General features: G+C 49.5%; 1 protein-coding gene and 1 long non-coding RNA gene across 2 annotated transcripts in view; both read right to left on the bottom strand.

Annotated features, from left to right (window-relative positions):
* Gm28043 (predicted gene, 28043) overlaps positions 1 to 27,334 on the bottom strand; it is a 91,191-nt gene extending 63,857 nt beyond the window's left edge. The window contains exons 1-7 of the long non-coding RNA NR_132314.1: positions 27,045 to 27,334; positions 20,486 to 20,614; positions 14,874 to 15,617; positions 13,101 to 13,163; positions 10,363 to 10,452; positions 7,355 to 7,462; positions 6,101 to 6,305 (exon numbers count right to left, since the gene is read on the bottom strand). This is a non-coding gene — a long non-coding RNA (predicted gene, 28043). The remainder of the gene's footprint in view (positions 1 to 6,100; positions 6,306 to 7,354; positions 7,463 to 10,362; positions 10,453 to 13,100; positions 13,164 to 14,873; positions 15,618 to 20,485; positions 20,615 to 27,044) is intronic.
* On the bottom strand, positions 459 to 27,334 carry Rnf8 (ring finger protein 8). The gene is made up of 8 exons (NM_021419.2): positions 27,045 to 27,334; positions 20,486 to 20,614; positions 14,874 to 15,617; positions 13,101 to 13,163; positions 10,363 to 10,452; positions 7,355 to 7,462; positions 6,101 to 6,305; positions 459 to 907 (listed from the first exon to the last, which is right to left on the bottom strand). The coding sequence occupies exons 1-8, from the start codon at positions 27,153 to 27,155 to the stop codon at positions 891 to 893; spliced, it is 1,467 nt and encodes a 488-aa protein (NP_067394.1). The 5' UTR covers positions 27,156 to 27,334; the 3' UTR covers positions 459 to 890.
* Positions 27,335 to 27,827: the final 493 nt, after the last annotated feature.

The raw sequence follows: 27,827 nt of genomic DNA, 5'->3' as shown, positions 1-27,827 counted from the left end.
GCCCATGAGACTGAGGGAAAGAGCACGGAAAACATCCCCCCCAATGGCAGACAAAAGAAAAAACTCCCCAAACAGGGAAAGCAGTGACACCCCACACTCCCCAGAATGAAAACAACACCAAGAGCCCACCAGGTGCGGCCCTGAACTTGAGCTCTCAGGCTGAGGGCTGCTGGCAGTCTATCAGGGACAGTGACTCTCCTGACGGCAGGCTCTGAGCTGCCAGTGTTTTTTGTTTTGTTTTGTTTTGTTTTTTTTGAGACAGGGTTTCTCTGTATAGCCCTGGCTGTCCTGGAACTCACTTTGTAGACCAGGCTAGCCTCGAACTCAGAAATCGGCCTGCCTCTGCCTCCCGAGTGCTGGGATTAAAGGCGTGCGCCACCATGCCCGGCTGAGCTGCCAGTGTTTACCTGGGAGACTGTGAGGGAGTGGGAGACAAAGGAAAGTAAACACACCGAAGCCCAGCTGAGCAACTGAGAGTTTTATACATTTTATTCCCAAGAAATGACATCATGTTTTCATAAAAAGGTAAACCAGGCTCTCAAAATGCAGGCCACCTTCCACACAGCCACAGGACTCACACCCAGCTGTCCACAATGATGTCAAGAGGGTGCATGAGGTATCAAAAACAATCAACAAATTAAGAAACACAGAACTCAACTCATTTAATGCACAGTCAGGCAGTCCGAGCAGGGTCCCAGCACACGTTGGGGGGTGGTAGCAGCAGGGCCTGCATGACGGAAGGCCAGTGGCACAGACTTCCTAACTCAGTCTCTGCAGCGCATGGCTTCCAGAAGACGTCCAGAGCAGCCTCAGGGAATCCAGGGAATCCTCTAGAACAAGCCAAGCCGCCATCGCCCTAGAGTCTCTCACATGTCCTTGCAGCGTGACCTTCATGACAGTCTCTTTGCTTTGAAGAGAAAGAGAAATGTGAAGGAGGAGCCCGTGTTCCACTGGCTCACAGCCCCGTCCATCTCTGCCTTCTTTGCCTGTTCTCCACAGCCACTAGTGTAAAGGGAGAAAGGACGCTTGCCCCTGGTGGCTGCGCTGCACTGTGGGCTGCGGGCTAATGATGATGCTCAGGCAGCCTCCAGCAACAAGAGGATCCCGCTTGAGCCAGCAGGTCTTCCCCTTCACACAGGAGGGCTCAGGAGCCCCCACTCTCCACACTAGACCATGCACCAGGCATATTTAAATGTGAGGTGGGCCTACATTCAAGGTCATCCCACTGCCTGTTCTTGAACACCCGGTTCTCTCTTTGGACAGAAGAGGACTGACATCACTTGGGAAGGCCAGTCTTCTCAGCTGGGAAAGCTCTCCTGGGTGCTTCCAAACAGATGGCAGCTTCTGATGACATGGCAAAGAGCTCTCACTACAGGTCACTAAGTCAGCTCTCATACCTGTTTGCGATCACAGGGACTACAGACTGGCAAGAAGCCGGAGGTGCCGGTACTTTCTGGGTCACTAGTTCATGCAGTCCACACAGCCCCAGAGCTGACCGCCACAGCACAGTGCTTTCTCTACCAGTTCCTGTGATGCTACCACTATATACACCCTGGACGCAGACACTCCCACCGGTGTGTAAGCCTGAGGGGAGACATGTGTCTGTGCATGAGAGGGGAGGCTGGTCAACTCTCTCAGTGCCTAAGTGTCTCTCCTCAGCTGTCCACCTGGTTCTTTGAGACAGTCTTTCTTACACCATGGCCTGAGGCCGACTGAGGAAGCTCCCAGCAAGACTCAAGGACATGCCCATCTCCACTACCCAACGCTGGGATTTTAAGTTCCACTATGCCCAGCTTAATTGACTCTGGGAGTCAGACTTGAGTTCTCATCTTGTGAGGACTCTGCCATCCCCCAGCCTTCCTGTCATCTCTAACTGTATTTGAGCTCTCAATAAGGAGGAAAAGAGAAAGGAATTCAAGAAGACAACTCTTACTTTAATGAAGAAACCAGACAAATACGTCTAGTAACGTCTGTTAACTCTTACCTAGCAATAATTTTGCAAAGTATAAATTTTTTAAAAAGTCAAAAACAAGCCGGGCAGTGGTGGTGCACACCTTTAATCCCAGCACTTGGGAGGCAGAGGCAGGCAGACTTCTTAGTTCAAGGACAGCCTGGTCTACAAAGTGAGTTCTAGGACAGCCAAGGCTGTACAGAGAAACCCTGTCTCGAAAAACAAACAAAACAAAACAAAACAAAAAAATTAAAAAAAAAAAAAATCAAAACCGTCCATCTGGGCATGGTGGCACTAGGGGAGGCTGAGACAGGTAGATCTCTTTGAGTTAGAGGTTAGCTTGGTCTACACAGCAGACCCTACCTCCATAAACAATCCCAGTCCTTGAGTGCAAGTTTGCTGAGCCGTTTCCTTGGGCACACAGTCCATACCCTACACGTTGATTTTGGGTAAACAGCAGTCTCAGGACAGGGCTCAGAGTCTGCAATCTAACACTCTCTCCGGTGAGTTCTTCATCAGTCTGAAGGCTGCTGACCCACCAAGCAATCCTGTCAAGGCTGGCTTCTAAGAAAGGAGCTGGGCAACATCAGATACACTTCCAGGGGAGCGGATAGACCTGTCTGGAGTCTGGGACCCTTGCTGGTTCTCTGTTCTCTACACCACCTTCCTTTAGCTAAACAGGGGTGGCTGAAGTCACAGGCAAGGTGGATCTTCCTAGGAGCCTTCAACTCAGAACAGCCCAACTCACAGATTCACGGTGCCTTCTCTCCACATACATTCATCAAGAGCTTCAACTTAGTGTTACAATAGCAAGGGAACAGGGGTGGGGGAGGAGGGTTGGGAGGATGCAGTCTGTAGGAGCCAGAGCTGAGAAAGAAAGAACAATTCACCTGCAGATCGTTTGGGTTCCTATGCCTCTCCTCCCATGCAGGGTGAAGACCCCAACCCTCCAGCTGTCTCCAGCCCCGCTTCCTTCATTTTCGAAACTCAGGGGAGTTGAGCACAGCACCTCAAGCCTAAGACCCCAACACTTGGGAAGTCCAGAGGGAGGAGGGCTCTGAGTTTCAGGCTGGCCTCTCAAACCCACCCTACAACCACCACAAAACCTGGAGGAAAAGGGGAGGAGACACGGCTGGGGAAACTGTGTGAACATAGTTAATCTAAGGGGAGCAGAGAAAACAGGGGAGGGAGAATCTGACAAGAATGGCCCTCCCCTTACCATCTCCCCACGGGGAATTTCAACCCTTTCCTTCAGAAGGTGCCTGCCACAGTGACCCCTTACACAGCCAGCCACAGTGACCCTGGTACAAATGTGGCATTTGAATGTGCTATTTACCCCACCTGCAAGGCATGCTTCTTTAATCCTGCTTTAATCCAGCCTCCTACTATCCCCCACCCCCAACAGCTAACCAGTCAGGAGGTGCTGCTCCCACTGGGACCTAAACCTACAGTCAGGGAAGCTGAGGAAGGCCCTGCTTTTGGAGAGCACAGGACATCTGCGTGAGAATCAACCAAACCCTTGCCCAAACACAGAGCCTGCGTTCTTTGTGTATTCGCTTGGTTTGTTGTATTTATATGTAAGGGTGTTTTACCTACACATATATGCACACCATGTGCATTCTTGGTGCCTAAAACAGCCAAAACATGTCAGATCCCTTTGGAGTTACAGGCAGTTGTAAGCCAGCATGTGGGTGCTAGGAATTGAACACAGTCCTCTGGAAGAGCAGAAAGTACTCTTGACCACTGAACACTCTTCCATTCCAGATCCTAAGTTCTTTTTAGAAATTCCCACGCACTAAGGAATAAACCAGCCTTCAAATGGCACCAGAACACTCACAGAGAGCTGGCCCCCACACTGCAGCCAGAACACTCACAGAGAGCTGAACACTCACAGAGAGCTGGCCCCCAGACTGCAGCCCAACAACGCTGCTGGTGGCTCTGGTACATCTTTTCCTAAATCAAGGCACAGAACCTTCTGCCTGTCTAAAGAACGGGTCGCAAAGCTGCACTTGCGGTGAGAACTGGCTGCCAGACATGCTGCGATCAGGGTGTGCAACAGGGCGTGGTTTCCTGAACAGTCACTCCTCTTTCCAGAGGCGCCCAGGGATAGCCTGCTTAGCCTCTGCAGAGAAGGGAGGAGGGACTGTGGTCCTTAGTCTATGCAAGTGACTCTCCATAAGAGGACAGAGACGGACTTGGGCTCTTCCAGTCATCAGCTGAACAACAACATAGGCTGGGCAAAGAAATTCTCCTGGGGGGGGGGGGGGGGCTGGAGAGATGGCTCAGTGGTTAAGAGCACTGACTGCTCTTCAGAGGTCCTGAGTTCAAATCCCAGCACATAGTGGCTTACAACCATTCTTAATGAGATCTGATACCCTCTTCTGGTGTGTCTGAAGACAGCTACAGTTTACTTACATAAATAAATAAATAAATAAATAAATAAATAAATCTTAAAAAAAAAAGAAAAAGAAAAAAGAAACTCTCATAGGCATCCCACCCTGACCCAGACAACACACTTCCGCTCAAAAGTCATAGCCTGCTCCTTATCTAATCTGACTCCCAGGAAGACAGAAGCAAGCCATTGGCAGGCCCCTCCCAGTTTTGGCTGTTCTGCAAACTGTGTCATGTTCTTGGCTTGGAAAGCAAGCAACCAGAAAGCTGTAAGGCTTGGCATAAACATGGCTTCCTCTACAGGATCCTCTCTCATCTCCACCTGCCCAGACCCACGTAAGCGGTCCTTCCTCTGAAGCCACACAACACCTTCAGGTAAGCGTGAGAGGAAGTGAGATGCTCTCTCTCTTCCCAGGGCTAGTGTCATGTTCCTATGGAAATACAGGTGGAAATGAAGAGCAATGGGCTTCTGCCAGAACCAAGGGCAGAGGTAAAACTTATAGAGACTCTAAACTGAGCAAAATACTCTAGCAGGTATCAGGAAAGCAGCAAGCACACACGTCAAGGGTCAGCTCACACTCCTAGCCAGGAACCCTTCCCACTCGGCATCCACAGCACCCAGCCCAGTCTCACACTATGGATGCACATGTGTCAGCAACAGATCCCTGTCCCTACCTGGAAAAGCTGGTTCCTGTAGGGCCACTCGACTGCTATGACCAGCATCTGGCCTCTATGCTGCCCAGCATCTCTCAGCTCAGGAGTATAACCAGGCCACCCCACCCCCACCCAACCCCCACACACCGGTCATGTGACAGCATCACAGACAGGAGCTGAGTTAATTTCCAATTCCCAGAAGGTAGCAACAGAACACGACGGCCATGGACACCCCGCCTCTTGTGCCATGGCTCTCTATGCAATACCCAGCAGCTTCCTTGTTCTGCACCAAGAATCTTCTGCTGCAACATGAAGGAGTGGCTTTCTGCGGCATTAACACAGCAAGCCCCTAGTGTGGCAGCATCACTTAAACCAGCGGTTCTCAACCTGTGGGCACGACCCCCAAAGACCACCAGAAACAGATATTTACATTGTGATTCATAACAGTAGCAAACGTACAGATGGTTATGGAGTGGTAACCAAATTAATTTTATGGTTGTCAGTCACAACAAGAGGGACTACTTTAAAGGGTTGCAGCATTAGGGATGTTGAGAACCACTGACTTAAATGGACAGATATTCACTAGGAGGGACAGTTCAGGAACACTTGCCATCCCTTCCCCAATCTTCTCACCCCAAGTCCCCTGACTGGAGATGTGTTATCAAACCCACCAGGACGCAATAATGTGTGTGTGTGAATAGTGGTGCTAGGGACTGAACCCAGGGCTTTGTGGCTGACTACACCCCAGCCCTAAGCCCTTACAGAGCTTATGTATGTATTTCCATCTCTAACTGGCCGGCTGCCTTCAGCAACAGCACCACCTGGTGTGCAGACAGCAAACCATTTGACTGTTTTCTGGCCCAGCTTTTTGCTCCAGAGCAAGCGGGAACACACCTACCAGGTGGAGCTCAAACAACAGAGACTAACTCTAATTCGGTTCTTTCCTATGCGGGCTACCTGAACTCTGCAGATACTCCCATTTCTCCTGCCTGTACTCCAAAAACATTTACTAAACTCTATTGTCCAACTTCACCCTGTAAAAACGCCTGCTGTAGCTAAGTAAGGAAGCCCTTTGTCAGGGAGTAGGAGTTCAGAGCCACTCACCTCTCCGTTCCCTAATAAGGACACTTCTTCTTTCCTTCACGTCTGAGCTTAGGTTATCCACCATCTTACTAATGCAGTTGTCCAGAACCAGGGAGTTGGTTCTGGACTCAATGTCCTTTCGACAAATGGGACACTCTACTTTCCGTTTCATCCATTCATTGATACAGAAGGAGCAGAAACTGTGGGCACAGTTCAGGGTGACAGCCTGCAATGTGAAAGGGACACTCTTACTTTCTCAAGCACAACAGAGCGAATCTCCCAGGCCCACAGGCAGACTCACCACAGCCCCGCCTCACAGAGGCTCCGCTCTGCTCCGGCTGGCTCAGCACCCGGTTCTGCCTCCCTTTCCTCCCACTCCCCTCCAGTTCCCACAGTCCTAAGCAACCCATCAGACTGGAGACTACGCTGGGAATGACTTGCAGCCAAAGTGGCAGCCAAAGTGACTCCAGTCACAGACCTGGTCTTTCCGCAGGAGGCAGACACACCCAATCTTCCTAGGGGCTGCTTGGGAACAGCAGTCTCTCTGCACACCCATCTTCCTTTCCAAAGGTGTAAAAAAGACTAAAACTCACCTGCTACTCAACTGTATAAGCGTAACACTTAGCATAAAATGAATTGGTTACAAATGGTACGAAAATGTATGAAAATTAAAATAGCTGGTGTGATAACATGGCGAAGTAACAAACGGTAGCCTAGGAGACAGGTGTTTGCTTATCTTTTTTTTTTTTTTTTTTTTTTTTTTGGTTTGGTTCTTTCCAGACAGGGTTTCTCTGTGTAGCCCTGGCTGTCCTGGCACTCACCTTGTAGACCAGGCTGGCCTCGAACTCAGAAATCGGCCTGCCTCTGCTTCCCGAGTGCTGGGATTAAAGGCGTGGGCCATCATGCCTGGCTGGGTGTTTGCTTTTCAAAAGGACCCACAAAGCCATGAAATAAATTCATTCTGGTGCCTGATACCCACAGTGACCACACAATCAATGGCACTCACTACTCTGCTTCAAAGCCAAACCACAAGTCCACACAGCGCGCCGTGCCCACCCAGAGGAAAGGAACAGCAGCAGCAGTGGGCAGTTATATTCCCAACACTTCAAACCCTCAGGCTCAGTGGCCCCCGGAGTTTCACTGCAGTTAAACGGTAACTGTGCATGTAAGTGTCTAAGGAGGGGCAGCACAGTGAGGACCGAGTCTTGTCTAAAGAATGATCCCCTGGTGCCAGAGGCCGGTGCACCAGGGTGGGGGTGAGCACCGCACACTTACCTCAATAAAGTACTCCGAGCAGATAATGCACTGGAGCTCGTTCTCCAGCAAGTCGTTCATGTGGCTGAGAACCTCCTCCTTCTGCGCTTGCACCTTGTCCTTTTCTTCCTGCAAAGACAACACCACAGTCACAGGGAAACCGCAGAATGCAGGACAGGCCGGGAGCAAGGCTGGCGGAGCGCGGTGTGATCAGGCGCCTGTGCAAGGATGGAACTCTCCCTGTGAGCACCCTTTCCCAAGAGTTGCCTCCTGACACAGAAGCTGGCTCCCTGCCTACCCCATCCCCGTGTGCTCAATGCTAACCTGCTGACAGTTAGGAGAAGCCTTGAGGTTGCTAGGAGGATGGGCAGGACAGGATGAGTGGTTCAGAACCAAGGCTGCAGAGGCTGGTTCTGCTCTTCTCCGTGTGAAGAAATAGCAGCTGAGGACCAAAATTATGTCCTTGCCAGACTCCAGCCTCATCTGCCAGTGCCTTCCAGGACTCCTAGGCCTGCAGAACTTTGGAAGATACATTGCTGTTGCTCATTAGCTGCCCGATTCACAGTGTTTTAGCTGCAGCGGCCTGGAGGAACTAAACCCTACTTTCTCGGTATGTGCTCTATATGCAATTTGTTCCTTTCCACGAATAGCCAAGGTGGGGGCTTGGTACTAGCAAGTCACAACCTGAGTGCTAAAAACTTTTCCCCAAAACTATAGTTTCACAGGACGAGAGAGGTAGATCACTCTAGAGGCAGGGGCCTGAGTGAGTGTACAGTCCCTGGTGTAGTTAGCAGCTGTCTCTGAGGACAGAAGAATACCCATCTCTCCTATCCCCCCAACCCCCACCCCCAGCCATGGCTGGAAACAAGTCCAACCCTCCGACGCTTGCCACCTCCTGCTTCTGTTCCCCTCTATCCCCAAGGTCAGGACACCGTGAGGTCAGGACACCCGTGGGCTTACTGTTAGGTGAGGACACCCGTGGGCTTGCTGTTAGGAAGGACCCTACCTATGCTCTTTACGTTGAAAATTAGTTATGTCTTCACCCCCCAAACAGGAAGCAACAGGAGTTCAAGACAAAGAGGAAAAGCCACTCAAATTACATCTGAGCAGTTGGCTCTTTTTGTCTTTTTCTCTTCTAATCAAAACTACTAAGTCACACAGAGGAGGAAGATCCAGGCTAAAGCCATGATCTCTGAGATGCTCTTTCTTTTTAAGATTTGTTTTATGTATATGGGTGTTTTGTATGTATGACTGTGCACATGTATGTGCACTGGTGGAGAGGTTGGATCCCCAGATTTTCTAAAACTAGAGTTATAGATAGCTGTGAGCCACCATATGGGGTGCTGGGACTTGAGCAACAAGTATTCCTAACCACTGAGCCATCTCTTCAGACCACCGTAAAAAAAAATTTAAGTTCCTCAGTTTTAATATATGTGGTAAAGCAAAATGATAGCAACTTGGGAGTTGGAAACAGGATTAAGAGTTTAAAGCAGAGGTGGAACTGGGCTGGAGAGATGGCTCAGTGGGTAACAGCATTGGATGCCCTTCCAGAGGACCCGAGTTCAATTCTTTTTTTTTTTTTTTCGAGATAGGGTTTCTCTGTGTAGCCCTGGCTGTCCTGGAACTCACTTTGTAGACCAGGCTGGCCTCAAACTCAGAAATCATTGGCCTGCCTCTGCCTCCCGAGTGCTGGGATTAAAGGCGTGCGCCACCACGCCCGGCCCGAGTTCAATTCTTATTACCCACATGGAAGCTTACAATGTCTGTAACTCCAGTTCCAGGGAATCCAACACCTTCTTCTGGCCTCTTCAGGTACTACATACATATGTGTACATATGCAAGCAAAATTATATATAATCACAATATATTTTTAAGAGAAAAAATGAGTTCACAATATATTTTAAGAGAAAATGAGTTCAATGTCATTATTAGCTACAGAGTAAAAGATTGAAGCCAGCCAGCCTGGACTATGAGATCCCACCTCAAAAAAAATACCTGTTAGAATGCTGGAGCCAGGTGTGGGTGGTGTACAACAGTGACCCTAATAGGTTACTGGCCGGCCAGGGTTATACAGTAAAATCCTGTCTCGGAAAACTGAGAGCTTGCCCAGGATGCCTGAGGCCCTGGACCATCCCTAGCAAACACACACCCCTACCCCAAAATAAAAGGTACTGATTTCACCAGGAACAGGGACATCAAATCTGCCAGAAGGTGTCTTCCTTTCTGTCCTCAGCTCCAGCTCTGACCCCAGTAGGGCGAGATACAGTCTGACTTAAGACGCATTCCAGAGCTGGGCGGCGGTGGCGCACGCCCTTAATCCCAGCACTCGGGAGGCAGAGGCAGGTGGATTTCTGAGTTTGAGGCCAGCCTGGTCTACAAAGTGAGTTCCAGGGCAGCCAGGTCTACACAGAGAAACCCAGTCCGAAAAACCAAAAAAAAAAAAAAAAAAAAAAAAAAAAAAGACGGATTCGAGGTTAGAAACTGTGACTCGGGGCCCTGAACTTGTACGTACATTCAAACATCCCGATTCCGCCTAAGTATATATTTTATGGTTACACAAGCTTAAAGAAAAACATTTCACTTACATATCTGGGTTTCTGCCTCCTATGAAAGAACTGGATCTGAGAAGACTGGACTTGCTGTGCTGGGTGGCTTCTGACTGAGGAGAGAAGAGCTGCCCTCTGGGAAGGAGGCGGAAGCACCCCGGCCTCCCAGCCCCCAGTGTTCTGACGCTCAGGCTGCTTCCCTTACTTTTATTACTGGTCTGGCCCTGGGAGGCACTGATGTTTGCAACATATAACTTAAGAATTCTACTGATCTGATGGGGAGACAGACAGCTTCGAATGGAGACTCCGCCCTAGACAAAGGCTAGCATGCAGGGTCCAAAGAAGGACAGGGATGCTGCCTCACAGTGAGTAACTATAGATTATCTCCCAGAGGTAAGGAACACCGTCTGCATTCACCACAGCAACCACGCACTCTACAGAATGCTGGGCCACAGGCACTGCACTCTGTCCTCCATCCCGTACCTTGGTCTGCTCCAATTCTTTGTTCTTGGCTTGAATGATTTTCTCAAAGTCCTTCTTGCTGCAATTTAGTTCTTCCATTAGAGCCTGATGCTACAGAAAGAGCAGGTAAGCCATCAGGATGAGCTGCGTCCCAACCCTCTTGTTAGCCATACACCTTTGCTTCCTCCCTCTGCTCGGTCGCTTTACTTTAGGGACCAGTGATGACAATTTCAAAACCAGCCTTCTTTTATTCAGGATGGACGGCTCAGGACAGGGGAGAGGGGACAGCAGATCGATTAGACCAGCCACTGTCGTCTACGAGCTGGCACGCCCAAGAGCCAGCAGTGGTGTCACTGTGACTATGGGTTCTACAGTTCTAGCAGTCTGAAAAAGAGAGTATCTTCAGAGGGGTCATCCACACCAGCACAAGCACGATGTCAGACAAGGTCAGAAAGTATGCCCGATACCACTTCAGACTGATGCGTGACTGCATGACCAAGCCTCGAGACAGGTGCGGTGTGCTACAAGGGAGCACAAAACCCCAGGCCTTCCTCACAGAGGGGCAAAGCCTGACTTTCTGGCCAGTTTCAAAGCATCTAAGCAGTAGTTTAAAAACACTAGAAAGCGCTGGGCAGTGTTGGCACATGCCTTTAATCCCAGCACTTGAGAGGCAGAGACAGGCGGATTTCTGAGTTCGAGGTCAGCCTGGTCTACAAAGTGAGTTCCAGGATAGCCAGGGCTCCACAGAGAAACCCTGTCTAGAAAAAAACAAAACAAAAAAAACCCACTAGGAAGCCAGTGTGCTGGCTCATTGGGTAAAGGTGTTTGCAGTGCAGCCTGCAGACCTGAGTTTGACTTCTGGAGTCCATATGGAGAAGGGGGAAACCCACTCCCCAAAGCTCCCGTCACACATACTGTGGTACACAAGCACCCGTGGTCACACACAATGTCTTTATTTACTGTGTGTGTATGAGTATAAGCCATCTGTGTTCACACGACCTGGGAGGAAGAAAACCGTATCCAGTCTCCGGAAGCTGGAGTTAAAGGGGCTGTAAGCTGTCTGAGTGCTGGCAACCAAGTCTCCAGTGCCATGTGAATGCTTGTACACACACACACACACACACACACACAGACAGTAAAATAAACATATATTTAAATACTCAAATGGGAACAATGCCTATCCTTTCAACCCATGAAGTAGATAAGTTTAAAAAATAAAATCCAGGGCTGGTGAGATGGCTCAGTGGGTAAGAGCACCCGACTGCTCTTCCAAAGGTCAGGAGTTCAAATCCCAGCAACCACATGGTGGCTCACAACCATCTCGTAACGAGATCTGACTCCCTCTTCAGGAGTGTCTGAGGACAGCTACAGTGTACTTGCATATAATAAATAAATAAATAAATAAATAAATAAAATCCAAATAGAATTTTCACCTAATTATTTCTGAAGCCATTTATGCATCTGCCCACAAGCAAATCTAGGCAGGTTCCCTCTCACATAACTGTTAGTACCGATAAGGCTGACAGGTCTGTAATGAGCAAACAGAGAGAACCCTGAACAAATTATATGTAAGCCGCTCACTGTGCTCAATGAGACTTTAACCATCTCACTAACCTTTCGGCCGAAAATCCACCAAATTACTGATCACAAAGCTCAGAGATGAAGCAAGTTTTTGTTGTTTTTTGAGTCAGGGTCTCACTATGTAGACCTGGCTGGCCTTGAACTCAAGAGATGTACCTGCCTCTGCCTCCGAGTACTGAGGTTAAAGGTGTGTGCTTCCATAACCAGCTGAAGGAAGATTTAAAGGTATAAGGAGCACATAAAAGGCTGTCAAGCCCTAGGATGTAGCCTCCCATAAACCTGAAGCAGGCTGAGCCAGAACCTGACCTTGCAGCCATTAGGGAGATTATCTAGGGTGGAGCCTTCCTCCCTAGATCACTCGACTGTTGAGCCACAGTCGCTGTTCCTCTTCAAGATACTGCTACCAGCTGAGAGGCCCCGCAGCTATTAGACTACGCCCTATCCCTCACATCATCACCTGCAGCTGGTTCCAGGCTCCAAGGATGAATTGGCGGGAATGGACTTTCCCCAGTCTTTTATAAAGCTTGTCCACCATTAAAAATTTGAACCTAGTTCAAATTTGAGCAGAATAGTTGTCTTGGTTCCATTATTTCTCAATCCGCCTAGGCTCCCTCTTTTCTTCCAGATTCCAAGATGCCTTTCAGGCTCGAACCCGGACACGTGAGCTGCTGGCCGGCCCCAACACTAGGGTTCAGTGAAATAAACCACTGGCAGTCTGCTGGAGAGCTTCACACCAGAAGGAGCAAGCACTATTCTGTTAATGGGTTTTTTTTTTTTAAGAGGAGAATCCTCTTGAATGATTTCTGGATGCCACAGTGTAGGAATGGTGAGGTACACAGGCTCTCTCGGGCCCTAAGGCCCAGGCATGGCTAACTGCTGCCCTCACTAATCTGGAAGTAGAGTCCCCATCCCAGAGAGCGTCTACAGGCTCTTCTGTCATCACCAGGTGGTGCCTTGATGAAGCCGTAAGCTTCCACGCTGAGATCTGCTGTGTATCTGTGAAGCTCCAAATCTCCAGCCTGATGGTGTGAGCACCTGGCACCTGTTCTGTCTGCAGCCTGGCGGTAACACAGATGAGTGGCTCAGAGGCAGAGGCAGCTAGTGGCCATGTGGTGCCTAGCTGCTCCCCACTCACAACCACCACAGCCTCTGGAAGGAAAGGGTAGAGATTATGTTACCTCCTGCAGGGCCTGCACCAGCTGTTGCTTCAGGTCGCACTCTCCTTGCTCTTTCTCCAAACCCTGAAAAGCCAAAACGAAATGGAAGGTTTCTGCAGTCAAGGGTGTAAGATAACAAAACCTAGGAGCCGGCACCACAAGGAACATGGGGCAGGAAGCGGGCAGGAAGATCCCAGTTTACTTCAAACTGCTCTCAGCAAGGGATGCGAGCAGTTATCTGCTCCACTACCATCACCCGCCTCAGGAGTGGGCTTCCGGCAGCTCTGAAGCACCACGGGGTGACAGTCTAAGTTGCTTTTATTGCCATAATACTCAAATAAATGGAGTCTGAGAACAGAGCCACAAACACCCAAACTCAGATACATCCCCAAGGCTGGCCCCACACTCCTTCCCTGTCTTGTCCCTCTGCACCACCCACCCTCTCCAAGCACTCTCTGCCCAGGCCTGAGCCTCCGCTGCCTTTCCGCCAGCTTCTTTCAGGCAGTCTCTGTTCTTAGGGATTACCTACAGGGTGGGGGATTTCAACTCATTTGGAATTTGATGTGCCAGCCAACCATTCTTCCAATGTGCTAATAGGGAGCACAAATTACTTAATGATTAAAAAAAGTTGGGTTTTTAATACCAAGCAGAATTCCAAACCCAATGTCAGGCCAGGCTACCGTGAGGGCAGAGGGAGCTGAGCTCCCACGCAGCGTCAGGCATGCATCTCAACCAGTCTCTTCTGCCTTTAACCTTGAGTCCCAGGAAAGACTTCGCAGTTGTCCCTTCAGCACAGAGTAGCCATGGATATTAATCCCAGTCACTCTCCTCTCTGAACCCACTATCCTTTAAAGAGAATTCTGCTCAGTGATGGTGTGACACCCTAAACAGAGAGTCCCACCCTCTGTTAATTTACAGTGGTCTGGGCTGAACAAGGGGAGCAGGAGCTATGCACAGCCGCCAAGCATGCCCTTAGGCACCTATATCATCCATGGCTTTTGCTAACCCTACCAGCTCGAGGAGATAGCAGAGGTTAGAAAGAAAAGTATAAACTCTTCAGAAACAAGTCAGTACCACGGCAGGCTGTTCTTTGCCCAGAGCGCCAAGCAAGATAAACCACCACCTTTGCACTTCAGCTGTGACTGGTCCTTTTTGGTTTTAAGTCAACAATAGGGTATTCCTGACATTCGCTATTACCTGAGCAGCTGGGCTGTGACCCGCACGGTTCCTGCCACATGGGAACTGACATTTTAAGCAGGAACAGGATCAACTCCAGCCTGAAGCTTTATGCAAGAGCTTTGGTCCACTCAGGTACTTCTTTCTTTTACCTTCCAGGAGGGTGACAGCGGCTTGTCACTCAGCCAGCCGTGCCTCCGTGGCACTCTGATTGGTCAGGACAGGAACAAAACCATTCTCTGCTGCTGCCACCCACTCTCCAGGGGAGCTAGAGCCAATCGCAGTGCCAAAGCGTTGCCATGTACAGACAGGGGACCTGGCTGACCTGCACCTGCTCTGATAGCAAAGAGCAAAGCCCCAGGGACACGGTCTGCTGGCATCCTAGCCGTTATCCAACCTCTCCCTGACGCAGAGCCCAGCTGTCCCCAGGCTGCCTGCTCAGTCACCTTGCTCACCCGGGCAGCCCGCCTGGCTCCTGACCTCACCAGTGTGCTGAAACCCCAATCTTTCCCAAGCTCCACCCTCACTCTGTCTCCTGCACTTAGCATTCAGTCCCTGTGTCACAGAAAACTCTAGGCAGGAGCTCCCGGGGCGCCCCGCCTCCTGCCTCTGAGGTACCTGGAGGTAATGTGCCTCCTCCTGGAAAGTCTTCTCCAGCTGCTCCACTCTGGCTTGCTGCTGAGCCTGCTCTGCATACAGCTGAGACTGTAAGTTTCGCAGCTCCTTCTCCATCCTCACGATCTTCTTTGAGCTCCCCTTCCGAGTCTGTCTCTTGACGTTTAGGACAGCTATCTGCTTCTCCTGCATCTGTGTTTTCAGCTTCAGCATCCTGGACATGGTCACCTTAAACAGTTCTAAGCTGTTCTGAGATGCTGATGGTCTGCAGGCCTTCTGCTTCTTAGGACAACTGAGTTCCAGGACCTTTGGAAGAGCAGAGCAAGCATGAGGCCCGGCGGCCCTCTCACTCGCCTTCAGAGAAGTCAGCCCAGGACACAAGCATCCCAAGGACTGACTCGATGCGTCACCTTTGCCATGCAACTTCTCTGGCTCAATGGGTTTACTGGCGACATTAGCCAGTGGGCATCTGAGATCTGAGGAGCCCTCGGCTGGAAGATTCTCTAACCCAGGCGAACTGAATTTCCTCTTAGTTCTCGAGCCTTTATGTTTTTCCATTCTCTGGTCATTCTTCGGGGCAAGGCAGGGAGCCAGACTCTCCCAGTCTTCTTCAATGACTTCGTATTCATACTCCGCCGTCTCCCTGCTTTCCAGCGGCACACCGAGCTGGATATGGTCTCCCTTACGGATGCAATAACCCTGTAATGGTGCCAGACGTTCTCTGTTCAGCCAAACACCATTCAGACTCTGGGGAAAAAGAAAGAAAAACAAAAATAAGCTCACGATTTCCCTCCTCTTAATGGAATCTCTCTCTTGCTGCTGCAAAACCTTCTGCCTTTTCAGAAGGAAAACCCTTGAGAACAAACAGAAATGAAAGGGTCGTAAAGCACCATCTCTGGAAAGAGCACTGCGCACACAGTGCTCGCTCTGCCTTCCTACCTATGTCACCTTCATGCCTCCACAGAGAACGCCTGTCTAACAGGCCAAACTCTCCTTTCTAAAACCCAGCGACACACTCAACACTCAAACTCAATCCCTCCTATTGACCTAAACTCCGGCAATGCGTCAAGACTGGAGAAAACGCTCCTAGGGAGGGAAGCAGTGGCACAGCCAACCATGGCCAGGCTCAGGCAGGAGCCACCCACGCTCTGCACGCTGGCCCTTGACAGTGTACAAATGCTAAGAGGACAGTGCAGGACTCTGTACTGGGGAGTCTGATCCAAGGAACACCAGTAGCCGTGTACCTGAGCTATAGTGTAGCAAGCAGAGCTGGGGCTCTCCCTTGGGCTCACAGACCAAATTCAATACTTGGCTCTATTAGCTACATACTTTTAGCAACTCCTCTGTGTCTCAGTTTTGTCTATACAATGAGAAGCCTTGTAAAATGCACAGCACAGCACTCTAATACCGTAAGTCTCAGCTCCCAAACCTCTTGTCTCAGTGAAATGACATTGTTGAGAGCATGGATGGGGAGAGGCTGAGCTCTGGGGTAGCATAGGAAGACTCGGTTCAATCCCAACACTGGAGTCTTGGATTAGACTGCCTGCGTTGGCAATGTGTCCACCATTTAAGAGCTGAATGACACTGGGCAGACTTCCTGTTTGCTTTTTGGGTTGGGTCCCGTGTCTATCAGATGATAATCCTTCTGGTGACCCCTGAGTGAAGTCAGCATGTGGTGCCTTAGAAAACCACCTGGCATAACTGATCTATCACTTTACCTCTGTGCTCACCAGCCTACCAGCTATGAACAGGAATGGCCGCCATAGACTCATTGTGTGTTTGTATGCTTGGATACGGAGTGGAACTATTAGGAGGTGTGGCCCTGTTGTTGGAAGTGTCACTAGGAAGGTGGGCTTTGAGGTCTCCTACACTACAGCTGCATTCAGTGTGACAAGTATCTCCCTACTGCCTGTGGATCAAGATGTAGACCTCTTGGCTCCTGCCTGCCCCCATGCTCCCCACCACAATGACAATAGACTGTAAGCCAGTCCCAATTAAGTATTTTCCTTTATAAGAGTCGCTGTGGCCAGGCGTGGGCATCTAACCACTGTTTAAGCCGGGCGTGGTGACACACGCCTTTAATCCCAGCACTCGGAAGGTAGAGGCAGGCGGATTTCTGAGTTCAAGGCCAGCCTGGTCTACAGAGTGAGTTTCCAGGACAGCCAGGGCTACACAGAGAAACCCTGTCTCGAAAAAAAAAAAAAAAAGAGTCGTTGTGGTCATGGTGTCTGTTCACAGCAATGAAAACCCCAAGTAAGACAGCAAGTAAAGACACCAAGGACAAAATAGATATAAAAACAGCTTTTAGCAGCTATTTGTGAAAAACACAGGACAAGGACACAGCTAAGAATGGAATCCAACAGCACAGCAAAGGGTGCCATGTGGAGGCAGGTTAGCTAAATGGAGTGACAAGCCCTGAGACAGACTGTAGAGCTAACCAGATATTGGGAGGACTCTAACTCTGGGAAGGGCTAGAGATTAAACTCACTGCTGAGCTCACACGAGACTGACATTTACAGTGTACTTTTAGGCTAGCAATCTGTTAAAAGTATCAAGTCAATATTTTAAATACCTTGAACAAAGCACAGTACGCAATGTTAATGGATAAATCATAAATGTACAGCTAGATGAAGAATCCCAAAGTGTGCACCTCAGCCCTGTCTCCAACATGGCTTTAAAAGCACATCACAGCATCCAATGACCCCGTCCCTCCTTCCCTCACAAGGAGACTAGGATCCTGGCACAATGGACACCATATAAATCATACTCTGTTGTCAGGCGTGTGTGTGTGAGTGTGTGGGAGGCCAGTGCAGCACTGAGGGTTTTCCTCAGGTGCTCTTCACTCTGCGTGTGTATGTTCTGTGTATACCTGGTGTCCATGGCGGTCAGAAGAGAGTATCAGACTCCTGAGACCCAGAGCTGCAGACAGTGGTGAGCCACCGCAGTACATGCTCAGAACTGAGTCCACTGAGCAGTGGGCGTTCTTAACCAGAGCCATCGCTGCAGCACTCTAACCCTTACAATTGTTATTTTGCCGTTTGCTTTTGTTTTCCAAGTCATGGTTTCTCTGTGGAGCCCTGGCTATCCTGGAACTCACTCTGTAGACCAGGCTGGTCTTGAACTCAGAAATCAGCCTGCCTCTGCCTCCCAAGTGCTGGGATTAAAGGTGTGAACCTCTGCTTGCTGCCTGGCTTTCTTTTGCTTTTATTTTTATTTTTACTTTTATTTTTATTTTTTTTGAAACAGGATCTTACTCTGTAGCTCTGGCTGGCCTAAAAAATTGCTTTGTAGACCAGGCTGGCCTGAAATTCACAAAAATCTGCCTGCTTCTGCCTCCCCAGCGCTAAAAAGGGCACCTTTGAGTGCAAATGCCTACAGAGGTGGGAGGATCCCCAGCACTGGAGTAATAGGTGACGCACCTGAGGTGGTGCTGGGCACTGAACCCAGGCCTTCTGAGGGCAAGAACATGGTCTCTCACCGCTAGAGCTCAGCAATCAGGCTGACTGATGAGACAGTGAGTTCTAGAACTCCCTCTCTACCCGCCCGCCTCCACAGCTCTGGATTTAGACACACAGATTTCTACACGGAGATCTGAAGTCAGGTCTGCATGCCTGTCTTGCAATCTCCCTAACCCCTTACTTTGTTTCTTTGAGACAGCGCCTGGCTATATAACCCAGGTTAGTTAGTGTGGGAGTCAGAATCTCTTGCCCCATCGCCCAGTTCTGGGGCTACCGGCAAATATTAGCATGTGTGGCAACTTGCTGCGAAGCCTTTTCACTCAATGTCACGATTCTAAGACTCATCCATGGTCAGCACAGCAGTGTGCACTGTTGAACTACACCGTAGAAATAAATATTTATACATTCTACTGTGGGTGGGCACCACAAATGTTTCCGACACACACACACACACACACACACACACGGTCACACGAGCACACACACAACGGGATGAGTCAGACTGTCACAGTACCTCTGCCTACTGGCCTTCCCTCTGAAGGAGAAAGTGTCCTTGTCCCTCATCCTAGCTGGTACCCAGTGTCACCAGTCTTTCTTTTAACCACTTTAGAATGTGTGGTGGCATTCCCTTGTGGTTTGGATTTGAATTTCCCTGAGCACTGAATTAAACAACTTCTTGTGGATGGTGGGAATTCAGTACACTCTTGTGTGATGTCCCTGTTTTCATTATTTTAGAAACTGGGTTATATCTGTCTTTTGGAAAAACCCAATTTGGAATTCTGTACACACATGCCCAGGTGTCATCAATTGTGAATATGCAGCAATCACTTCCACCTTGGGCTCATCTTTTTCTCAATGGTGTCTTTTGAGGAACAGAAATATCTTAATTTTATTATACTACATCCAATATTTTTAGGTCTCTTCTCCCTGGTATGGGACAGGGTCTCACAGCTGCTGCTCTGGGGATTCGTCTCTGCCTCTCATCTTGTGATAGGAGCACAGGGATTATAGACATGAGATAGGTAGCTCACAGCCTTAACATGGGTCCTGGGGAGCCAAACTCAGGTCTTCATGCTCATGTGGCAAGTGCTTTACCTGCTGAGCCATGCCCTCGGCCCATCATCTGACTTCTTCAGAGGTATGCCAGATGGGAGAGGTGGCTCAGTAGTTAAAAGCAGAGGACCCAGGTTCAATTCCCAGCCCATAAGGTGGCTGACAACCATCTGTGACTGCAATTCCAGGGAATCTGTTTCCCTCTTCTGGCTTCCACAAGCACTGCATGAATGTAGTTCACAGACACACATGCAGACAAAGCACCCGTACACGTAAAATAAAACATGTCTGTCTGATAAAGGCCACGAGTTGCTGTTGACGCTAGCAGACCTGAAGCTTAACTATCCAAGCAGCAAGACTCAGCCACAGAACACACACTCACAGGCCCTGAGAAGCCAGATTCTATCACACAAAGGTAGAAATCACCAAGCAGCAGATGATCTGTGGCTAACCTGGTCTACATAACAAGACCTCCCCCACTCCCATCTATAAAAAAAGGCCCCTATCCATGGCCCATTTCATCATCCCTCAGGGTGCTTGCGTATGCTGGGGCACCTTACCTGCTTCCTCGGTCCAGGGTTCTGTAAGTGTCCTACCAAACCAGTGACTGTAAGTTCTATTTAAAGGGAACTGAAGCGATGGCTTGCTCCTTTTCCAGAGAACCCTAGATCCTCTGGAAACTTCCAATGCCTACACGGGGCATCTCCCAACTGCCTGAAACTCCAGCTCTGGTGAACCCAAACCTGTCTTCTAGCCTCAAGCCTCTGCATACAAATGTACATAAAAGACACGTGCAAATAATACAAAAATAAAAAAATAAATAAAAAATCAAAAAAAGATGTTTAAAGCAGAAAATCCTGGGCTGGAGAGATGGCTCAGTGGTTAAGAGCATCACATGTCTCCTGCTCAGTTCCCAGAATGCACAGAGTGGCCCACGGCTTCAACTCCAGTTCCAGAGGAATCTGGCAACGCTGGGCTGGGCTGGCACATGCACGGACATTCACATACTGTCCCTCCCCAAAGCACACATAAGTTAAAATAATATACAATTGTTAAAAATCCATACAACTCAAGAGAAGCCTTAGGCTGTATGAGCTCTTATACCTTATTGTCCATAATGGTCCACTGTCCCTCAGGATTCTGCTTCAGAACACAGTGGCTTCGGGAAATCATCAGAGGGCAAACCTTTGATATCAGCTGGTATGTGACACTAAGTCCCCGTCCTATGGTCACCTGAAAGACAAAGACAGTTAAGACACAATCCGTCACTATGCTAACAGGGGAGGTTCTTTGCAGGCTTACCAACCAGCTGCAAACACAAGTCCTGACTTAGGAAACCAGACATCTGTGGACCCTAAACTGTTCATCTGCTCTCCTCTTCCTCCTCCTCCTCTCCTCCGCCGCCGCAGCCACATAGAAAAAAGCTAGATGTTGTGATAAGAGACCACTTAAGAGTTAACAGTAGCTGGGCATGGTGGCGCACGCCTTTAATCCCAGCACTTGGGAGGCAGAGGCAGGCAGATTTCTGAGTTCAAGGCCAGCCTGGTCTACAGAGTGAGTTCTAGGACAGCCAGAGCTATACAGAGAAACCCTGTCTCGAAAAACAAAACAAAACAAAAGAGTTAACAGTAACCAAAAGGGGGGAAAAGCCAGGCAGTAGTGGTGGCACACACCTTTAGTTCCAGCAGAGGCAGGCAGAACTCCAATGAGTTCAAGGCCAGCCTGGTCTACATAGCGAGTTCCAGGACAGCCATGGCTACACAGAGAAACCCTGTCTCAAAAAACCAAACACAAACAACAACAATAACAGAGTTAACCATGGAGGGCTGGAGAGACAGCTGGCTAGTCACTGGCTGTTCTCCCACAAGACCAAATTTGTTTTCCCAACAGCCACACGGTGGCTTATAGCCATCAGTAATTCTAGTTGCAGCAGATCTGATGCCTTCTGCCCATACCTCAACCCCAGGCACCAGACCTGTGTGTGTACAACACACACACAGCCAAAATAATCATACACATAAAGAAATAATCAAAAAAAAAAAAAAAAAAGTGGAGCACGCCTTTAATCCCAGCACTTGGGAGGCAGAGGCAGGCGGATTTCTGAGTTCGAGGCCAGCCTGGTCTACAAAGTGAGTTCCAGGACAGCCAGGGCTACACAGAGAAACCCTGTGTGTGTGTGGGGGGGAATCAAAAATAAATAAAAGCTAATATCAACGCATCTAAGCACTGCCCCCCCCCCTTTTTTTTTGGTTTTTCGAGACAGGGTTTCTCTGTATAGCCCTGGCTGTCCTGGAACTCACTTCGTAGACCAGGCTGGCCTCGAACTCAGAACAGGCCTTGGGGTTTTCTCAGTAAATCTTTTCAGTTGGCTCTGGTTCTGCCCTAGGTTCATCAAGAAATCTCCGATGCCCTTCTACAGTTGTCAGGTGTCTCTGAAGTCACCGTTCCTGGCCCGCACTCCCAGCCTGAGTCTGAGTGTGTCATCTCAATAGGTCTGAGAGGGCTCCTGGTTTATTGTCAATAGCTGTTGTATTAAGAGAAACATATTTAAGTTCTTAGGGATATTTGAAAGTAAAGCAACTCCAAGTCAAATTGTGGGTTACAAGCTGGAGGCTTTCCACACTGCTCTGTTCTGCTCTACAGAGTTCTCCAAGCAGTTCTCTCTTGCTTCTACAAGGGCATGTACCAGCTTCCCAGTCCTAGGCATGGCTACCAGTATATGTGTGGCACCAGCTGTCACAGTGCTCCAGTATACAGCCATGTTATCCTTGGCCTGAGAATGGCATTCTTTTTTTTTAAACAATTAAAAAATTTTTATTACCTTTATTTTATGTGCATTGGTGTTTTGCATGTATATATGTCTACGTGAAAGAGTCATATCTTGGAGTTACAGTTGTGAGCTGCCATGCAGGTGCTGGGATTTGAACCCCAGTCCTCTGGGAGAACAGTCCAAGTGTCCGTATTCACTGAGCCATCTCTCCAGCCCCATGACTATATTTCTTGACCCTCCTCTCCCAAGACTACTATGCTGTGTCTCTATACCTGACTGGCTGGCAAATGTGCATTCAAATGCAGGACGTAAAGCTGGCTTCGTTCACTGCCATCTTGTTAGTTCAGCTTGTCACCCTGCCTTGGTAAGGCTTCTTTTACCTTTTTGATCTGCCACCAGACAGACAGACAGACATGTTCCTTCCAGCTGTAGATTCCCAGGAAACTGATATGGCAGTTGATATTGTGCCTTCAGTCAATATGTACACAAAATAAAGTGGGGACTGGAGAGGTACTCAGTGGCCAAGAGCTCATGACTCCAAATCCAGACTCAGTGACCTCTTCTGACCTCTGCAGCCCGTCACAGTGGAGTATACACTCTTCAGAGTCTAGCTTGTAGTCTACAACTAAAGTCTTTGAGTCCTGAGTCCGAGCTTCCCCACAAGAATAGCTTGAGTTTCTGTAGAAAATAGAAACGAAGCTCAGATTCCCAACTGCCACACTTCCTGGTATACCTGTCTAATCACAACCACGTGAGGGAAGGAAATAAATAAGGTTCTTCTGAGATCCAGGTCTTACTTCCTTCTTTTCTGTGCTTAAGCCATCTTTTTTTGTTTGTTTCTTTGTTTGTTTCATCTTGTTTTTTTGAGACAGGGTTTCTCTGTGTAGCCCTGGCTGTCCTGGAACTCCCTCTGTAGACCAGGCTGGCCTCGAACTGACTGACCTTAGCAGAAAACAGTCAAGGTTATGTTTGCTCTTTTCCTGTTTGAGACAGGGTCTCACTATATATCGTTCACTGGTCTGAACTCTCTCTGTAGACCAGGCTGGCCTGGAACTCAGAGAACCTCCCACCTCTGCCTCCTGAGTTCTGGGATTAAAGGCGTGGATAGTCTGTGGTTTTCTACAAGCCTTCATTCCTCCTTTTGTAAATCCTTCAGAATGATATCCTCCGGGCTCCTTAGAGACCAGAGACAGCTCTGGCCTAGTTTATCAGTTGCTTTTAAACGCTTCGTAATAGACTCGATCACCGAGTTAGACCTCGGCTGAGAACACAGAAGCCACCTTCGACTCCATGTCCTTCCTTCCCGAGTCCTACAGTACCTAGTCCTAGTCTTGCGGTCATTTCTGCCCTGGGTCTCTCCACTGCCCTCTCTCAGTCCACCCAGCCAGGGTTTTCAGCACCTGAGTCTTTCTCTTCCCATAGCAGCTGAAGAGGGAAAACGAAAAAAGGTTAGATCACCTCTCTTCTTCAACACCCGCCTTAACCCAAAGCTGTCCACACTCCAGTCGACCACAGGGCCTTTTCATATATACTCTCTGCTTAAAATGCTCTTTCCTTAGAACTGAAAGCTCCTATTCCCAGTCTCACCCACTCAGGGCCTACACTAACTACACTTACCTAAGAGTGGCAAGGCACAGTTCATGTTACTCGCATACGCTTAGTACAGCCCTGAAGTACCTCATTGTACCATCCATCCCGCCCTCACTGCTTCCTAGAGTATGAACCACATCTGGCACTGCTTTCCAACACACTGTGCAGCAGATATTTGAGAACACAGGGGTGTTGCCCAAACCCTGTGTGGTGAGAAACCCCTAGAGCCCTAGCACTTAGCAAGTGGAGACAGGGAGAGGATGCCCGCCTGTCTATAGAATTGGCCAGATTCCAAAATGGGTGATGTTTGAGTCTTATTTTATATCAGAAGCCACCAAGATAGCTCAGTGGGTAAAGGCACTTGCTACCAAGCCTGACAACCTGAGTTCAACATCTTGGCCCACATGGTAGGAGAGAATGGACTCCTGGAAGCTGTCCTCTGACCAGTATGCATATACACTGTATACACCACAACATGCAGACCACCACACCCACACATTTTTTTCAAATGGAGAACGTCCAGGGTTGAGGACTAGCGTGGTGATGGGGGAGGGAGTGTTTGGGGACCATCTACCGTTCCTGTCCACTAACAACTGCTATCTCTGGTAGCAAGTGTAATTAATTAGCATAGGCCCTGAGGGGGTGAGACTGGGAAGAGGAGCTTACAGTTCTGAGCAACTGTAGAGAAAATATTCCATATTCCATTTGACAGGATGGGAGACAGCCTGTCTGCCATCAGAGGGGGAAAGCACCTTGTTCTGAGAGGACTTTAGAATTCAGAGAGAGGAAATGCCCTCCGTCCTTCTCGCCTTCCCTGTCCTGGCCTTCACACTGCTTCCATTTCAGCACTGCTCCCCATGGTAACTGCTCCCCTTCCAGCCTTTAGCACAGACAAGGATCTAGACACGTCCTTGCTCTTGACCACCTCCTTGCTCTTGACCACCATCTCCAGCCCTGTCCTCCTCTGCAGGGCCCTGATGCCGAGAGAACCAGGACGTACTCGGGAGCCATCCCACCTCTTCCCCTCCCCCACTCACTCAGAGTCATGGAAACCAAACACAAGAGAAGCAGGTAGGCAGGTGGCAGGTAGTAGGCAGCAGGAATCCCGTACAGCTGTTCCCTGCAGGCCTGCAAGTGGCTCACTCACCTGCAATCAACCCCTGTTCATTTGTGCTTACACCAAACTCTCCAGATTGGTTCAGGAAGCTTAAAGACAAATAATTAACTAAAGGATTCCCTTCAGTGTGATATTTAGATCCGTCCATGTTCTTAGAGGTTTCTATCTGCATAATGAAGCTTTGAGGGGAAGAACTGGGAAGGCAGGAGCCAACCTGCTTTAGCTGTTATGATTGGCTGATACCAGGCACACCTCTCAAAACCTTTTGCAAACCCACCTGGGCTATATCACCTGAGATCCACAGTCAGATCTCATCCTGGCTTTGAGTCAAACTCTTTATACACCCTGCAGGCTATGCTCCAAACGCTGCCTGCAACCTGACTTTGCAGGTCACCAGGCAGGCTTGCTTCCCTTACACACAGGCCCCCAAGGCCCTCAGTCTTCAGCTTTCTCTTGGTTTGTCTGAGTCTTGCCCCATAGATGTAATTCCACACAGATCAAAGGAACAGTACTGAGTATGTTCAATAGTGCTTTACGGTCGGTCCTCTTGCCCTCGTTACTCCAGGAGTGCCCAACTAGCCAGGAGTAATAGATTAGTCCACAGAACTGAGTCTCAGTGAACAAGTCAACACTTAAGTTTCCCTCTAGGGTTGTGAGAGACTAGTAAATGCTCAGGGATCAGATTAATGAAGATGAAAAATAGTAAGACCTCATAGGTAAAAATAAACAGCCCTCTAATGCCTAATTTAAAGCAGGACCTGCTCTAGAATATCACTAAATAAGCCACACCTTGGCCCACCCAGACGTTCTCAGGCTCCTTCACTGTGTAAATTCTCTTCCCCTGGTTCAAACCATAAATCCCTACATTCGCCTCTCAATTGAGAATATGCAGCTTATCAGAAAAACCGAACTTACCAATTCACTGAATTTATCTTATATGATGTTTCAGGGTTATTATTCTTGCAAGGAAACACCATGACCAAAAAGCAAGTTGGGGAAGAAAGGGTTTGGGTTTTTTTTTTTTTTTTCAGCTTACACTTCTGAAGTGCAGTCCCTCATCAATGGAAGTCAGGACAAAAACTCACACAGGGCAGGAACCTGGAGGCGGGAGCTGATGCAGAGGCCATGGAGGGGTGCTGCTGACTGGTTTGTTCAGCCTGCTTTCTTATAGAACACAGGTGCACCAGCCAAGGGACAACCCCACTCACAATGGGCTGGGCCCTCCCCTATCAATCACTAATTAAGAAAATGCCTTACAGCTGGATCTTATGGAGACATTTGCTCAATTAAGTTTCCCTCTTTTCAGAGGACTCTGGTTTGTGTGCCAAGTTGACAAAAGACCAGCCAGTACACATGACCAACATTCAGTACTGTACAGGCTTTCCAAAACCTCAAGGATTCTACATTGCAAGCGCATCCCTGACCCAGTTCTGCTTCCAGAGCAGACTGCAAGGATTGAAAGCCCACAACAGCACCCAGCACCTCTCCCCCACTTAGAACTGTTCCTCCCACTTTGTCTTTGTTTCTAATTTTGCGTTTGTGGAGCTGCAGATACAGCTCATTTGGTAGAGTCCTTGCCTTCCAAGTTCTGTGACCCTGCGTTCAATCCCCAGCACCGGCCTTTTAAGTCAGCTTTACATTGTGAGCAGTTTCTGGAGAGAAGGCTGACCCACTTCAGGAGTGGCCCACCCCGACGCTCCAGTTCCCCTCGGAGATGGAATGGAAGACTTTTATTTTCAGTATTACAGTTCGAGGGGTTTAGGCATGCTACCCTTAAACTCCTGATCACACTTAAAATCAACTCCAGAGAGTCCACGCCCTCCGCAGCCTTCCAGGCGTCCATCTTCAGACTCCCTAGACAGGTTCGCCACTCCTAGGAATCAGTGGGGACGCCTCTGCCTCAGTTTCTCCGTCTCTGATAGACCCTTAACTGGGACAGTGCCTGTTCTCGACCCCATCCTTCTCCTCGCTGGGAGGCCCGCGTCCGTTACAGCGGCTCCGGCACGGGTCCCGCTCCCGCGCAGCCGCCCTCCAGCTCGGGCCTCAAGCCGCGGACTCGCCTGGCCTCGCGGCCCGGTCCCTCCGGGCCCTGAGGTGGCCGGAGCCCGCTGCCTCGGCGCCTCCCCGCCGACCGGTGTGCGCGGCCTTCCCCCGCTCCCGCAGCTCGCCAGGCCTCTCGCCCTCACCTCAGTCCCAGCCTCCAGCTGCAGCCACTCGCAGTCCATCCCCAGCCGCCGCAAGCACCAGCTCCGGCGGGCCGCGAGCTGCCCCGAGACCAAGGGGTCGGGCTCGCCCATGGCCCGACCGGCACTGGGGCAGCGTTCAGCAACCAGCCAACCTCTAGCCTGAGCTCCGGCCGCCTCCGAGGTTCCTCTCGCGCAACTTAATCTACACACAAGACAGAAGCAATCGCCCGGGGATCGACCGCGTTGAGAGCGCGGGCCCGCCCCAGGCCTGGGAAGGCGGGCAGTGCGCGTGCGCAGCGGGAGGCGGGCGGGAAGTGCGCAGGTGTGAGCCTGAAGAAGGACGAGCGTAACGTCTGCTGCGGACAAAATCCTAAACTAAAGCATAGATTTTAGGACTTGGAGGATGGCTCAACGAGTAAAGCTACTTGCTGGCAAGCGTGGAGACGATGCTCAGGCTTCACCTATATGGTGGCTGGGGAAAACTGACTTTTCAAATTGGCCTCTGACTTCCAAATGCGCACCCTAGCGGGTGGGTGTGGGTGTGCGCGCGCGCCTGTGTGCGCGCAGAGTAATAAACACTTAAAAGTTATAGATTAAAAATTATAGTAAACAACAGAAACACTCTCTTTCCTTGGGTTCGTGAGTATAATAATGACTTTCCCAATACCTTCTTTCCTCTCTGCGCTCTCCAAAGCCAGTACCCCAGATCCAGCAGCAATGAACCTGAACCTTTATTTGTATCCCACCCCTTTTTCCTTTGGCAGAGTGTGGTGGAGGATGAGG

Source organism: Mus musculus, chromosome 17, assembly GCF_000001635.26.
Source record: "Mus musculus strain C57BL/6J chromosome 17, GRCm38.p6 C57BL/6J".
Lineage (NCBI taxonomy): Eukaryota > Metazoa > Chordata > Mammalia > Rodentia > Muridae > Mus > Mus musculus.
The sequence above is the reverse complement of the archived record's forward strand: the minus strand, read 5'-3'. Positions and strand labels throughout refer to the sequence as shown.